Genomic DNA, 16,530 nt, shown 5'->3' on the forward strand with positions numbered 1-16,530 from the left:
TGATTCCCTTAGCTGTGTCTTACTACTTTTCCCCACTGCTGACTCTAAGGTTCTCTATGACTCTCATACATTTGATGCGTTGGCTGTAATACACTATGGTGAAGATTTCTTTTTCTGGTCAAAATGTTCATGTCTGGCCACTGCGTGTGGTTATCTATATCTTTCCAAGGATTAGGAAAGTTTTCTACCATTACTTTTATTGAAAAGACTTCTTTGCTCTTTTCTTACCCTTAGGGGTTCAAAAGGCAAATGCTTTCTCATTGGTGTCCGTAAAATTTTGAATGTTCTCTGACTCTTTCTTAGTCTCTCTCTGTGTCTGTTTCATTAGACTACTTCAAAAGAACTATTTCATTAAGTTCAGATATCCTTTGTTCTTGTAGTATGTTGTTTCAGATCTTAACTATATTTTATTTGACTTTTTAAATTCTTCATTTCTATGATTTTTATTGAGTTTTCCCCCCTAAAGTGTCACTCCATTCATTCATACCCTAATTTTATTTCTTTTAAGTGTATAGTGTTTTGCTTGCATGTATGTTATGGTTAATTTAATCTATGGTGTAGTAATTTTTATTATTAGCCCTATACTTATTATGGTGGTATATCTAACTCACTAGTACATTCAATAAAAGAGACAGACACATGATAGATTTTACAATAGCCTTATCTTACCTGGAGATGGCAGACATTAACTCTCTAAACTATCTTTATCACTTCTAAGGCTCCATCTCAGGTTGTCTGCTTTAACCATTCCTGCCTGGGTTACCTCTCATCCATAATTCCAAAATAATTGCTAATGTCTTCATTTGGGCCAATTTCCTCCATGCATGCTGATCTGCCATGTGCCCCTCTACACTAACTCATTATGGCCTGCTCCTTCCTTCTCCACTTGCTGTTTCTCTCTCCCATGATCCTTCTGTCCCTAAAGCCCTCAAACCTTAGCCACGCCTACCGCCTTTTGCCCTGCCCAGGAATAGGTCTTTTAATCAGCCAATCAGGGATAACCGGGGAACATTCCTTCTCACATAGTTACAGGAGATAGTCACATTATAACAACACCCATGGCAGGGTGGTAACCCAATCTCAAGGCACTGAAATCAACATTTGAAAACACAATTGGACTTTCCTCTAGCACATGTATGTCTGTGCACCACTTTAGTGTCTGTTGGCTGTGGAGGGCAGAGCAGAACAATGGATATCATGAAACTGGAGTTACAGAACACCATCCTTTACTGAGAATCGAACTGGGGTCCTCTGGAAGAGTGGACAGTTTTCTTAACCACTGAACCATCCCTCCAGCCCCTGTTTTTAATGTTTTGTTTTTGTTGGTTTTTGTTTGTTTCTATAACTGCTTATTTATATCCTTTAAGATCTCACTGAGATCTCAGTTGGTTTCTTTATTTGGTCATTCTTGGTTTACTTGTGTCCTTATAGTGTGAATGCAGGTATGTGGGTGTCAGAGGACAGCTCGTGGAGTTGCTGTTCTCTTTTCACCATGTGCAGGGTTGGTGGCAAGTCCCCTTGAGCCCCAATTTATTTACTTAAAAAAGATCTTGCTTTCACACCAAGGTTGGCTTCAAAATTGCTTTGTATCACAGTCTGGCTTTGCAAGCCTGTCTCTGCAGCCTGCTAAAATGACAGGTGTGCCCCATCTCATCGAGTGGATCCATTCTTCACCAGTCATTTCATCTACTTCAATTTCTTTGTAATTTATTGCTAGAGAGTTACATTATTTTTTAAGGCATTTTTTTTATGTTTCTTGTGTGGCATGATGAAATTTGTGCAATACCTTACCTTATGGTGTGGCCTTTGTCTTGAAGATGCGTCTTGAGGTGTTAATGTGTCATGCAATGCTGGTTTTAATTTGATCTGGACACTCCAGTGTAGTCTTTTAATAGTGTCTATGGCTCTTACCTTGGCAGGGTTGGTGTCTTTAGCAGTTTCAACAGATGTGCAGACAGCAATGGATGATCTGGGTTTGTAGAAGATCCGATCGTACAGAGGCTAGAAGTTTCCAGCCCCAGGCCTAGGGATAATGAGAACAGAGATAGAACTGTTCTGTGCTCAGCCCAAGCTATGTATTAGTAAAGCTTGGGTATGCCTCTTATCTCATGCTATCATCAGAGGAAATAAAAACAGTTACAAAGTACTAAGGGAAAAGTACTGACATCAGGATAGGAACAAATGATGTGTTTGGTTGTGACCATCTTCGGTAGATACCTGCAATGTATGCAACACAAAGATGCAAGTATATTTTCATGGCTTTTCTCCATAGAGTTGAAGACAAGCATGAATTTAGGAAATACAGTTGCTCATATACTTTCCTGTTTTGAGCAATGGTCTATTGCTGTTATAGTTTATGCAGGCATTTCATTCTAATATCAATAAACTTGTTTAATAGTTTTATAATTAACATAAATAGAAAAAAAACAATTCTGTAGTCAATGCCTATTGCTCAAAGATTTGTACTTTCTTTTAGCTTAAAACATGTAAAGAAAACCCTCAGTTTATTAACCTCAATATCAGAATACCCTATAATTGAGGTAGTCCCCAATGCAGAGGGTATTCACTTCTCCCATCTCATCATGCTTCACACAATAAGTACAACCAGACCTTTTAGTTCATTTTTGATTCGTCTCTCGTCTGTAGCTTTATTTTGGCACCATTTCAATAACTACGTCTGTGTCTAGGCTGGGTGTCTACACAATTCTCATTTGTGAACTATCAGTAGAGTCTGTTTCTCAAAAGAACCAGAGGGGTGAGTCAGACAGCAGCTCCCTCCAATCAATCCCAGTCCTCCCACAAAGGCAGAGGCAACTAAAGAGTGGTTGGGAGTATGCAGTATTTCTTTATTTTAAATTGGCTGTGTCATGTGACAGGAGTCTGGGTAGATATGAAGATTCCTGGTCGTCAAAGGGCTTGGTTTTGATTGGGCAGTCTTTATTTTTGCTCCCTTGTATTCCCTCATCTCTTTTATGTCAGGTTCTCAGCTTTCTCGTCCTTTGTTTTGTTTCAAGGTAAGTCCCTTCAGAATTTTTTTATAAGTGCAAATGGCTGAGGAGTAAAAGTTCCTATATTTTCATCATGTCTCCCAATGTTCCAAAAATGGTCCCCAAACTGTATAATTTCCAGTTTTCTGTCTTTCTTTTGTATGTTTTCTTTTCTTTTCGAGACAGGGTTTCTCAGTGTAGCCCTGTCTCTCTTGGAACTCTGTCTGTACAGATCAGGCTGGGCACAAACTCATTTGTCCTTTCCCTCCCAAAGGCTGGGATTAAAAGTGTACACCATCATGCTCAGGTGCAATTTTCTGCTCCTTAAAATTCTACTCCTTTTTCTTTTTTCTCACTTTTCTTTACATTAAACATTTTAAATATGTTTTTTTATATTTTAAATCAACATACAATATATTAATATTATGGCACTTAAAAAAAAAAAGCAAAGTGAGCCAGGCAGTAGTAGCACATGACTTTAAACCCAGCACTTGGGAGGCAGAGGCAGGCAGATCTCTGAGTTTGAGGCCAGCTTCTTTTACAGGGTGAATTCCAGGACAGCCGGGCCTGCACAGAGAAACCCTGTCTCCAACCTTTGCCTCCCACCACCCCTGCACCAGCAAAGTGTATTTTACCAGCTTCTCCTCCCTGCTCATCTCTCCCATCCCATTCCTGCCCTTAATCTCCCCATATAAAACATTCCCTAGTCTCTTTTTCAGTTTTGTGTCCCATGTGTTCTTTTGCCATGCCCCTGCATTCTTTCAGAGCATTTATTTGAACACCAAAATACTAGCAAGCAAACTGTCTTAGTTAGGGTTTCTATTGGCATGAAGAGACACCGTAACCACAGCAACTCCTATAAAGGAAAACATTGAATTGGGGCTGGCCTACAGACAGTTTCAGATGTTTAGTCCATTATCTTCATAGTGGGATTCACGGCAGTGTGCAGCCACCTGGTTCCAGAGAAATAGTTGGAGTTTACGTCTTGATCTTCAAGCAGCAGAAAGTATTGAGATACACTAGGTCTGGCTTGAACTTCTGGGACCGCAAGCCCCACCCCTAATGACACACTTCCTCCAGAGATGCCACACCACCCAATAGTGTCAGTCCCTAGGAACCTATGGGACCATTTTCATTTAAACTACCACAGAGACAAAGAGAAGATTGTAATAGATGGGGGAGGAGAAGTGTTGTAAAAATATATATATATTATTATTTACTATTGCCCCACATTGGGCGCCATTTGTTGTAATGTTCATTACTATTTACTCTTGATATATCTTTTAATAATGCTGCTGTTAATCCTAAACAACTGTATACCCAAATCACCACACAGAGACTATGAGTTATTTAGTTAACCTAGAACACCATGCTGGGCAATAGTTACTCCATCCTAAACCTCCAAGCCCTCATAGTTTCCAAACATTTAGATTCATCCATTGTAATTGCTTTTTGTGAAATCTTAGATCCGGTTCACTTCTCGAAGTTGTTCCAAGACCTCTCCTCCTGCCTCTTCTCTCCCAGCCTCTCTCCTGTCCTCTTGCTCCTCCCCTCTCCCTCTTATTCCTTCTTCTCCTTTACTCAACATGGTGGCTGGTTGTTTTATTTTGGCATGTTTACACAAAGTTGAGACAGGTGATGCTTAGAATAAGTATCACAATGCAAATGTCCAGATTGAAACCACAGAGTGGGGGAGAGAAATCAGCATTTGAGTGAACAAGGGTAAGGTGTATACATTCCAAAAGAACATTATACCAACAGAGAAGCTACCAAAACAAGAGTCTTTACTGTACCTCAGACTCCTGTTAGGTTTCTGAGTCATCCCCAACCCCTTCCACTTCTCTGTCTGTGAGCTCATTGTTTGTATATAATATACATAAGCTATCGATTTTTGTATATTGTACTTATTCCACAATTTTGCTGAAAGGGTTAATAGGATCTAAGAGATTTTATGGTAGGGACTACACGACATTTCAAGCACCGAATCCTGTCTGCAAATAAGGGTAGTCTTGTTTGTAACAAAATTCCAAGTGCAATGTTGAGGAAGAGAGGAGAGTGGGCATCCTTGTCTTTTCCTGATATGAAAGAAAATGCTATGTTCTCCGTTTAATGTATCATTGGCTATGTGTGTCATATATAATATTATCGATGAGGTATGCATTATCTATTCCTAATATGTTCAGCATGTATCATGAAGTTGTGCTGGACTTTATCAAATGCCTTTTGTGAATGTACTGAGATATTTACATACTCTATACCCTTAAGTTTACTTACAGCATGTATTATAGTTATTGATTTACATATACTGATGTGATGTTTTATTGCTGTGACGAAGCCCACTTAGTTGATGTGTGATCTTCCTAATGTGTTCCTGAATTTTATTTGCAAGTAGTTTTGATTTTTCATTTTAATAAATGTGTGTGCTGTGCACACGCACCGACACCTGGGGATTCCAGAGAAGGGTATTGAGTGCCCTGTAGCTGGAGTTACAGGTGGTCTCTGGGAACCAAATTTATGTCCCCTGGAAGAGCAGGAAGCACTTCCAGCCACCACCAAATCATCCGTCCACCTCCTTAACGGGAATTTTTGCAACAATATTCATCAAGAAAATTGGTTGGTAGTTTTCTTATGTGTAGTATATTTATCTAGCTGTGGAATCAGGATAATAATGGTTTGTAGAAAGAGTTTGGTAGTTTCTCTCCATTAAATTTTATGGAGCAAATTGATTAGTGTATTAAAACTTGCTTAAAAGTCTGATAGACTCCATGTGTGGGGCAAATACTTTTAGTCCTAATACTCAGGAGACAGAGGCAGGTGGATCTGTGTTTGAGGCCAGCCTGGTCTACATAGACCAGCAAGTTCTAGGCCAGCCAGGGCTATATAGTAATATCCTGTCTCAAAAAAAGAAACAAAACAAAACAATAAACAAATGAAATTTGATAGAATTCAAGAGTGAATTCAACTGGTTCTTTGCACAGAGACTTAATTACAGCCTTCATCTCATTGTTATAAAGACCAACTTATTTATATAATCTGATTTTAATTGTGGTCATCCTAATGTATTTAGAAATTCATATACTTTTCAGAGGTTTCCTAGCTTTTTGATTTGTTAGTTTTCAAACAATTCCCTTACGATGTCCTCGATTTCAGTGGTGTCTGTTAAAACAACACTCTTTTCACATATAGTTTCCATTCATCTTCTCTCTCTTTCTTTTTGCCAGTTTGGCTAAGGCTTTTTCAACTTTCTCAACGTTTTCAAATAACTGACACTTTGGTTGACCTTATATATTGATAGTTGTCTATCTCAATAATTTCTTCCTATCTATGCATTATTGTTGTTGTTGTTATCTTGCCATCTGCTGGGTTTGGGATTGGCTTCTTACTGTTCTTCCAGAGTTTTTATGTGCATCATTAGGGTGTTTGAGATGCCTTTTCTGATATGCTTATAGCCACAAATTGTCCTCTTATGACTGCCTTGGGCATGTCCTAGGGGTTCTGTTCTCCTTGTTTGATACCAGGAATCTTCAGATTTCTTTAATGACACTGTTGATTAAAAAATATTCATTAAAACTTCATTTATGGCCCATGATATGACCAATTTTGGAGAGGGTACTATGTGCCACTGAGAAGAATATGTATATTGTCTGTTGGATAGAATACTTGTATGTATCTGTTAAGTTCAGGTGATTGATGGTGAACCTTAGCCTTTTTTAAAATAACCTTTAGAGATTATAATAAAATTTACATCATCTCCTTTTCTTTCCTCCTATCAAACCTTCCCAGGTAACCCCTCTCACAAACACACCCCTTGCTCTCTTTCAAATACATGGCCTCTTTTTAATTCATTGTTGTCACATACACATATGTGTGCCCTGGAGAACCTACAACTGCCTCTTTATTAAACCAGAATAATCCCTAACTACATTCTAAATGTTTGTCCTTGTAGTCACAGGTATACTACAGATAATCCTCAGCTCTGCATCAAGGAACCATCTCTGCAATAGATGAGAGTATTACAGAAGGTAGGCCTGAACATGACATGTCTGCTCTGGCAGGCCATGCCCTTTTCCCATTTCCTCTGCCTTTCTAAATCAGAGATTACATTCCTAAACCTGGCCACCAAAGTATTTTCTGTTCCTGGCCACTTCTTCTTCCTGAAGCTGACTACCAAGGTCAAGCTATCAAAGTATTGAGGTCCAGTAATCAAAAGCTCCCTTCTGGCTACCCCAATTAACACATCCAATAAAAATCAACCACCTAATCCTAACACAAGGTTTCCCCTTTCCCTTTATAAGCCCCCATTTGCCTATGGGCCACGTCTGTCTCCTCTCCATCCAGAAGCACTCATGTGTCCCTTTGGGGCAAATTACCCTTCCCTTTTCCCTAGCTCCTTTTCTCTTCTCCCTTGTTCTCTTTCTCTCCTGTCTTTCTCCTCTTATTCACTGCCCTTTGTCTCCTTGGGGCAATTAAATATCCTTTGTGCTGAAAACTTGGTTTTAATATATCTTGTACTGATTCTTGTCCTTTTAGTTAAAACCAATCAGAGCCTAGTTCCCAGATAACATGTCTACCAAACAGTTCTGTACCTAAGATGTGGCAATCATTGTGGGAGAGTGAATGGAAAGATTTTAAAAGCCAGAGGAACAAGTAGTCTGCTGTGAGATTGCGTTTCCTTGAAATGTCAGCAACTACTCCCTGAAAGTCTCAGCAACATGAGACCTACCATATCCTGAACAGTGACACAACCAACAGACATGCTTTAGCTTAAGGAATAAGTAAATTAATAAATAGATAGATAGATAGATAAATAAATAAATAAATAAATAAATAAATAAATAAATAAAATGTCACAGTGGGAGTTCCCTCCATGTATGGGCATGTGTAGCACATGGATGCAATACTTAGAGAGGCCCAAGGAGAGGCCTTTAGAAAGAGTGTCAAATCCTTGGGACTTGAGTTACAAATGGTTGAGAGCTGCCATGTGGGTGCTGAAGATGAGAACTGAACAAGGGTCTTCTTGAACCAGTGGTTACTGGCCCAAAACACCCTTTTATACTAACTTGTAATTTTACGTTAGCTTTGAAGTTTTAGTTTTGAAAACCTATCAAAATATCCAAGTGGGGAAATGAAGTCTCCTAACATTGCTGTGGCAGTATCTATGTGGCCTTTTATGCTTTTCGATGTTTATTTCATAAAACTTGTGCATGAATATTTACAAATGTTATATATATTTTTTTCAAATGTTATATTTTCTTGGACTATTTTCCTTTATAAATAGGAAGTGCCTCTCCTTATCTCTATTGATTAGTTTTGGTTTGAAGTCTCCTGTTAGATAGGGGATAGCTTTGTCTGCTTGTTTACAGTTTGTTTGCTTTGCAATTTGATTCCACCCTTTGATACTTTTTTTTTATGTCTTTGCTAGTGTGTTTAATCAAGATAACAAATAGCTGGTTCTTGAATTTTAACCCAGGCAATTTTGCATCTTTTTCATTGGCCAGTAGGTGCCACTTATGTTAAAGATTATTATTGAAAGGAGCCTGATAACATCCAAGAATTTGTTAGGTGATGTTCTGTTTTACTCTAGTATTGGTATTTCTTTTCTTTCTTCCCTTGGTTTTGAGGGTTTACTGATTTGCTGTGTTAGACATAATTGATTCATTCCTGGCTTTTTCATTTGTTCATTCCTTTCCCATAGTGTATGTACCCTAGAGACTGTGTTTTTCCTCCTCCCAGCAGAGAATTCCTTTCTGAATTTTCTGCAACATTGGTTCGGTTGTTATGTATTGTCTGACTTAGTGTTTGTCTTGAAATAAACTTATCTGTACATCTGTTTTGAAAGATAACATTGCTGGGCATAACTTGCTTCATACTTTCAGAGCTTGAAATATTACTGTTTTACATCTGGCTTTTATGATTGCTGATGAAAGGCCTGAAGTTATTACTGATTCCTAGCTTTGTATATTAGTTGTTTTTTTTTCTATTACACATATTAGTATTATTTCATTTTTTGACATCTTGACTATGTTGTCCTGGAGAGTTACTTCTCTTCTAATATTTATTTGGGATGCAAATGCCTCTTGTCATTGGATGCCTACTTCATTTTCTAGGTTTAAGGATGTTTCTGCTATAATTTCATTTAAAGTGTATTCCTTTTGATTTCAATTTCTACTCTTTCTTCTGTGACATAAACTTTTTTGTATGTAGACTCTTGAATGTGTCCTAAACTTCTTGGAAATGTTTATCATGTTCTTAAACTGTTCCCCTATGCATTCCTGATTATATGATTGTTTCCCATGCCTAAAATTCATTCTTCTGCATGGTATTGTCTGTTGATACTTTCTGATGCTTTTATTTATTGACCATTTCTTTCCATTATTTGTTTGGTTCTTGTTGAAATATTTCTTTATTAATTTTACCCTCCATGTTTTAGACTTTCTTCTTCAATTACTGTTTAAAATTCACTTTGAAGATTATCCTGTCATGGTCTTGTATAGATTTTCCTAGTTTGTACAACTGTTGATTCTTCAGTATGCCATTACTTCTTTTACAAAGTCAGACTCTGAATTCTGCCTCAGACATTTCAGCCACCTCTTGTGATTTGGATTCCATTATAGGGGAGTTAGGAGTTTTGGGATGGATTGCAGCTAGCAGTTGTATATAATTTTGTTGTTGTTGTGCTTTATGAACCTGTTAGAGTGGATTGATTTGTCATCCAGTTTTAATATACCCTTCTTCCAAATCTATTTGCTTGTGTTCTGGGCATCTTACTGAGACAGTCATGTGCATGAAGTTCAGAGATGGAGCCTGGTGAAGAGTGGAGCTGATTCCCTGGTAGGCTAGCTGAGATGATCTGGTATTGGCTGGTTGATGGCAGGGCAATTCCTAGGGCTACATGTTGATCACTAGGAAATGTAGATGTCAAAACTCTAGCCAACATATTTTTCTCTTACGGGGTGGGGGTCGGGGAAGAATGCTTACTCCCATCCAAGTACTAACCGGGCCCAACCCTGCTTAGCCTCTGGGATCAGAGACCACTTGGCTTGCTTGGCATGGTGATAAGGACGCAGAAGTGCAGCTCTTCACAATTGATGGCTTCTGGCCAAGAAGCGGGTGGGTCACTGGGAGTTTGACCATGTTCCAGTGAATATATGGGCAGCATAAATTAGAATCATGTTTTCTTTTTCATTTATTTTTTGGGGGAGGACACAAGGGTGGTACCAGACCTGGGAGGACTGGGAATTGAGTGTGATCAGGCTGTATGATGTAAACTTTCCAAATACTCAATAAAAATACTATGTTGGAAGCAAACAAATTAACAAAAGCCAAAAACCAAAACTCTAGCCCAACCATGGATTCTTGTATTTCTAGAGTGAAAACCCTGCTGTGAACTCTAAGCACCACTGGAAATAAAGCTCTGGTCCCTCTAATGAACTATGGGACCGACACTGAAATTGATGTTATAATGATCCCTAGATTCACACACATAAAAACAAACCCTTTAAAAAGTAAAGATAAGTTAGACACTATTTCTAATAAATGCAAATTGTTATTCAATAGTTACAACTAAAACAAGCCAGGTGTTGTGGCTCATGGCTGCAATTCCAAGAGTTAGGAGGCTGAGGACAGAGAATTCCTGTGAGTTTGAGAACATCTTACACTACACACTAAGACTATCTCAACAAAACAAAATAAATACAACAGACAAAACCCTCCACAAGAGAAACCTCAGAACACAGTGTTAGCACAAAGCATTCAATTTTAGGATACCACATCCAAATCAAAGTTAAAGGTAAGTAAAATACTTTCCAAATTGTTAAATTTACATTTCTGTACTGTTTAGGAAACCCAGCACTTCTCTCCTTTATCACATTTACAGGAACTAAAAGTTACGGCAATTGTTGGCTGTGGTAAAATGCTTATACCCTGGGCCTTGCACAAATGCACACTACTAAGGGGAGCTATGTTCACTGCGGGACGTGTACTTTTTTCCACTGATTATTACAGATGATACTTTAAGAGTGAAAAATTGTGAAACATAAATTACAATTTCCACCCGTTATCTAACAAGCTGACACACTGAGGAGAGGTGGCTTTTGATGTTTTAACACAGTGCAGATTGACGCTAAGGCCCTACCCGCGATAAGCATGTTCTCTGTTCCAAGCCTCCTCCCCCACCCAAACCTCAAATCCATGCTCCACTGACTGCCTACTGAGGGGCATTCCCGTTGCACTGAACTCACACGAGTGTGGGAGACGGACAGGAGCTCTAGAGCACTGGTACTTCTCCTACAATCTGAAAATTTCTACTTACCTTGTGCTTTTCTGGAGTTGGGAGCAATGCAACTTGCTCAATAGGTTGTGTGTGTGTGTGTGTGTGTGTGTGTCAGCGTTTAAAACCTTCTGTCCCACACTCTGTTCCAGCCTAGGAAATAAATGAAGGATTCTAAGCAGAAGCAGAAAATGTCTATGATTGGTAAGCCATCCTTTCCTAGACACGAAGATGCTCAAGGGAAGCTTGACTTCACATACACACACACACACACACAAACTCCAAGAAAGCCTGGGACTATGATCACTTCTATGCCTGTTGTTTCCCAGCATATGTTACATAGTAAAATAAAATTGTTCGAGTGAAAGACTTTCATGAGAAAGCTAACACTACCCTGAAGGGACAGATACACTTCACTATAAACTATTATCACATTTCCCTCTCTGGGTCTCTAAGAATGGATTTATGAAACGAAGAGACATGGCCAGACGAGATGGAAATTCTGAAAGTCAAATTCTAGATTGCTTCCAAGATTTCAAAGTTTTAGTGAAAAGACTTTCAATTTACAAACGACACACAAAGAATATTAGAAAATTTAAATTTTTTAATAAATGTGCTTTGTTCACAAAATGTGAAAAAATACAACAAACACAAACGTACATTTTCAGGTACGCTAACTCCAACCACTTTGCACCTATGGTAACAAGCATGATCTGCTCACAATCCCCACGAACCCAACCAACCACATGATTATCATCTGGCTTTTACTTATTTATTTACCTATCTATTTATTTATTTAAAATTTTTGAGACAGGGTTTCTCTGTGTAGCCATGGCTGTCCTGGAACTCATTCTGTAGACCACGCTGACCTCCAACTCAGAGATCAGCCTGATTTTGCCTCCCAAGTGCTGGGATTAAAGGTGTGTGCCACCACCGCAGGCAACAGCCACCACTACTACCTGGCTTGATTATCATGTTTTTGAAATACCAAGTTTTGGAGAAATTGTGTGAAGTGACAGGATGTCCCTGAATCTACTTATATCCAGAAGACGTAACATTTAGCGTACCCATGCAATACTGGAAGGACCTGTTAGCGTCACTGGCCATTACTTGTATAGTCTGACCCCATGCCACATGGCCGCTTCTATGTCAACACTTACACTCTGAACTGGCCTGTGGAATATGTATTGTTTAAGTTCTAATTTGAGAAAGCTGAGTTTACAGTAACAAATGACATAAAATCAAACAAATTTATACTAAGTGGCAGTAGTTCTCATGAAGAGCTCTCTTTAAGTACTACTGAAAACACATCATGCACACCTCGGAGCAAAAGCACGCTCAGCATCAGTAAACAATCAGAAGAATGGATAGCACCAACGTTTTTGCTGTAGCACAAAAACTACCTCAAAGGTCATACCTAGATCAACCTCCCAAATTTACTTTCAAAGTGATTTCATTTGGTGTATTGTTTTCTTTGCTCTTAAGATTGTAAATAGTAAACAAAACAAACAAGAAAACAGCATGGTAAGAGGAAGGTTTGTTTTATCCTGAACACAGTGCCATTTCAACCTTGGTCTTCTTTTCTTTTGTGGGAGTTGTGAAACGTTATCCTGTAGTGCCTAAATTAAAAGAAGTATCAACTCTAATAATTATGCAACTGTACGCTATTGCAAGTAAATGAAAAATTTCAAGTTACTTATGGCAAATTTGAACAACTAACGTTTATTGCATTTAAACAACTGACTTTTCTAAAGTTGTTATAATCATGTTACTTTCATTAATTTAGCATGTAAAACTGAACTTGAAATATTGGATACATACAATGAGCAGATATCTTGAAAGGTAAGTTTATGTATTTCTAAATAAAAATTGACATTCAAAGTTAACTATAACAATTCACAATAAGCACAAAAACATCAGTTTTACCAGAGTAAAGAAGTGCAGTTTATGAAATTTAGGATCAACTATTGAAAATGCAAGTTTCTTTTAAAAATACACACACACACACACACACACACACACACACTCTGACACTCACACACACTCACATAACATTAACCATGAAATCTGAAACTGTGATATTTCAGTGCAAAAACCTCAGTATGAGGTAATTTTAATGTAATAACCACTTGAAAAAAATCCACACAGTGGCACTCTTAAAAATGATAGTTCACATGACACATGACAATTGCTGACTGACAAGACAATGTGGACTGAATGTTCTTAACGGTTTAAGCTCGTCTTGTTTGGACATATATTCCTATTTAATCATCTGCTTCTGATTCAGAAACACAGAAAGGCATTTATCAACGTGGAAAGGGAAATTTCCCACAGCCAACTAATTGTTTATACAGTCAAAGAAAATTTTCTGCTAGGGCTTAGAAAAGGATTAGGATACCAAAAGGTCAAGACCATCTTATGAGATTATCAGTAGGTTAATTTCCAAACTGTTAATGTAATTCCAAACTTGTAGTGCAGTACTGCCTTTATGGACAGGTGAGGACCCTACCAGAGTTGGTCACAGCAAAATATAAACTCTTACAAGTGCAAACCCTTTCACAAAGGTGTCCCAGGTCAGTATTGGCTATTATACATTGCTCCTTGCTTAAACACAACATTTTATAAATGAAGTCTAAGTTTTAAAAAAATGAAAATGAGCTTTCGTGTATAACTATACTGAACACCAAAGCCCAAATCAGTAAAAACGTCATGGAAATACTGCTTTGGCAATGGTGTTTGCTGTACTGTGTTAAGGAAATTAGAATACATAGTTTGGGAAATCTGTCTTCCAATGTCTAATGTCTCCAAATGAGCTTAATATGAAAAGAGTTGTCACCAATTTCAAAAAGTACAGGAATACTAGACAGTTAGATGAAACTGAGAGGAAAATGTTTTCTGTAATTGTTAACAATCTAAAGAAAAAGGTAAGTGCACCACAAACAACTAATCCAACCTAGGTGTCAAATGTTTAGCTTGTGAATCATCAAAGTGCAATCTACGGCTTTCTACATATCTTAAGGTTCCCATGACAACGGTGTAAAGTCAACACTAAACTGAAAGGGAAAATATTTAGTAAATTAGGCTTCACAACAGCACTAAAGAGAAAAAAGGTACCTTTTTAGTCTTAATGCAAAATGCTAACAGTGGTTTCTGCTAAGACAGAAGTCACTTTGCATAAAACTTTAAGCTTCCTATATAAGAATAAATTTTGAAATCCAGAAGTAGAGAAAAATAGCAAACTCTGTAAACGTTTGCATCTCTTCTATGCAAACCACGCTTTAAATACTGAGTTCATGTTAGTATTCTGATTAGTGTAAGCAATTAGTTTAGGAGTCTGGAATAAAAGGGCATTTTGCTTTTACATTAGCTTAAAAGTAAGATGGGATCCTCTAGCTCATAGAAGGGAATAGAGCTGGCTTGACTTTCTCCAGAATCTGAGTCATAGGGAGCGTCAGGGAGCTCTGTGAAACCGTAGGCTAGCTGTTCGTCTTCTAGATCTGATCGGACATAGCAGGAGGGGCTAGAATGCTCCTCATCTTCTACACTGTTGAAATCTTGAGGGATATATAACATCCCCGGATAGTTCCTACTAACCAAGTCACTTGTGGTTTTAAGGGAGGTCTTCCTAAAAGCCATGAGATGCATGTGAGAAAATTTTGAATACTTGAAGCGCTTAAAGCCCAGGGATTCTATAGCAATCTTCCAGCTCTTCATCATCATAGCGTGCCGGTTCTGGTGGGAGGAATCGGGGGTGATGATGAGCAATAAGCCATTTAGCACTAACAGCTCATGGGCTTTCTTGCAGCATATCCATCGCTGGTAGGGTGACGGAAAATAGGAAAGAAGGAGAGAGAAAACAACCACATGGAAAAGTTCTCCAGGAAGAGAATCAATAGGATTTTTCAGCTGCTTCAGAAAAGCATCTATGGCGTCTTGCGCAAGCTGGAGTGGCTGCTGAAGCTGCAAGTTCAGGAAGTCACACTTATACACACTCTGTAGAAATAAAAACAAAAAGGTGTATTAAGAACTTCACAGCGTGTGGCATGTGTGCCTGTAATCTTGGTTCTCAGGAGCCTGAGCTAAGACTGTATGTTGGAAGCCAGCCTGGGTGACATAGTTAGACCGTGTCTCAGAAAAGAAAAAAAAACAAAAGCAATTTCAAGAATATGTTTACCTTAATACATACGCTTCACACTGCAGGAATCACCATCTCACTGCTTTTCCATAGAATTCAGCATTAATTACCTTTTCCTTCTAACAACACGGATTTTCTTTCTTTCTTTTTATTGTTTGAGAGGATCTCCTGTGGTTCAGTAGCTTCAAACTTTGAAGTCAAGGCTCATACTGGGCTCCTGAACCTGCCTTCTCTCAAGTGCTGGGACTGCACATCTGTCCCACAATGCCCTGCTCTAAACTAAACTTAGAAACCTTGAGTAATTAAGTCTCCAAACTTCTAATCATCACTCTATATGTGCAGACAAATACACACAAGCTCTCGCACACCCTAGATCAAGAATAATTTAAACCATCTATTTAAATATATACTTACTTTGAATTTAATTTGGATAAGAACATACAGATTCATTTCTAATGTTTTTCACATTTATATTCAGTTTACTATCAATAGTTAACCAAATTACACACACAGAAACACACAAAGCTTTTAAGACGATTATCAGAGTCATTAAATGTTACACAGTTTGTAACAGAAGTGTCCACCAGGGACTGTGTGCTAACATCTTGCAAACCAAACACTGGAACTCACATCCTGGATGTCAGGAGTGAGGGAGGTGACTAGCCACATTAGTGGATTGATCTGCTGATGGATTCACAGTGAATGGACTACTGAGAGGTGACAGAAAATATAGACAGTGAAGCCTAATAAAGGCATTGGATACTGTCTCTCTGTCTCCATATCCAACTGTCTGTATCTGAGGATAGTCTGCCTTGCCTCAGGCTTAAATTGAATGAGCTAGCTGGCTGCAACCATTGACGTCCTGAGACAAAAATACCATATACATCCTAAGCCTAATTTTGTCAAGCGAATTGTCACAGTGACAGAAAGGTAACTGACAATGCAGGAAGATTTATAAACTTTGTATATGCAGAATGATGCTAACACTCTATACAAGGTCAGTAGAATGCTTTTTACTGTATTAACTCCAAACATTTAAAAATGATAACGACACTACTTTTATTCTATTAAAAAGCTAATTCCTGCCTTGAAGCAAATTATGCATTAAATTTAATTAATGACATCCAATGACTAAGAAA

The 16,530-nt window shown here is 38.2% G+C and overlaps 1 protein-coding gene across 1 annotated transcript in view; it reads right to left on the reverse strand.

Annotated features, from left to right (window-relative positions):
- Positions 1-11,842: 11,842 nt before the first annotated feature.
- The window catches only part of Bmt2 (base methyltransferase of 25S rRNA 2 homolog), a 52,485-nt gene continuing 47,797 nt past the window's right edge, over positions 11,843-16,530 (reverse strand). Inside the window, exon 5 of the mRNA XM_060374263.1 lies at positions 11,843-15,249. Coding sequence (XP_060230246.1) covers positions 14,620-15,249 — 630 coding nt within the window. The 3' untranslated portion in view covers positions 11,843-14,619. The remainder of the gene's footprint in view (positions 15,250-16,530) is intronic.

The sequence above is a fragment of the Meriones unguiculatus genome, chromosome 21 (assembly GCF_030254825.1).
Source record: "Meriones unguiculatus strain TT.TT164.6M chromosome 21, Bangor_MerUng_6.1, whole genome shotgun sequence".
NCBI classification, from domain to species: Eukaryota; Metazoa; Chordata; class Mammalia; order Rodentia; family Muridae; genus Meriones; species Meriones unguiculatus.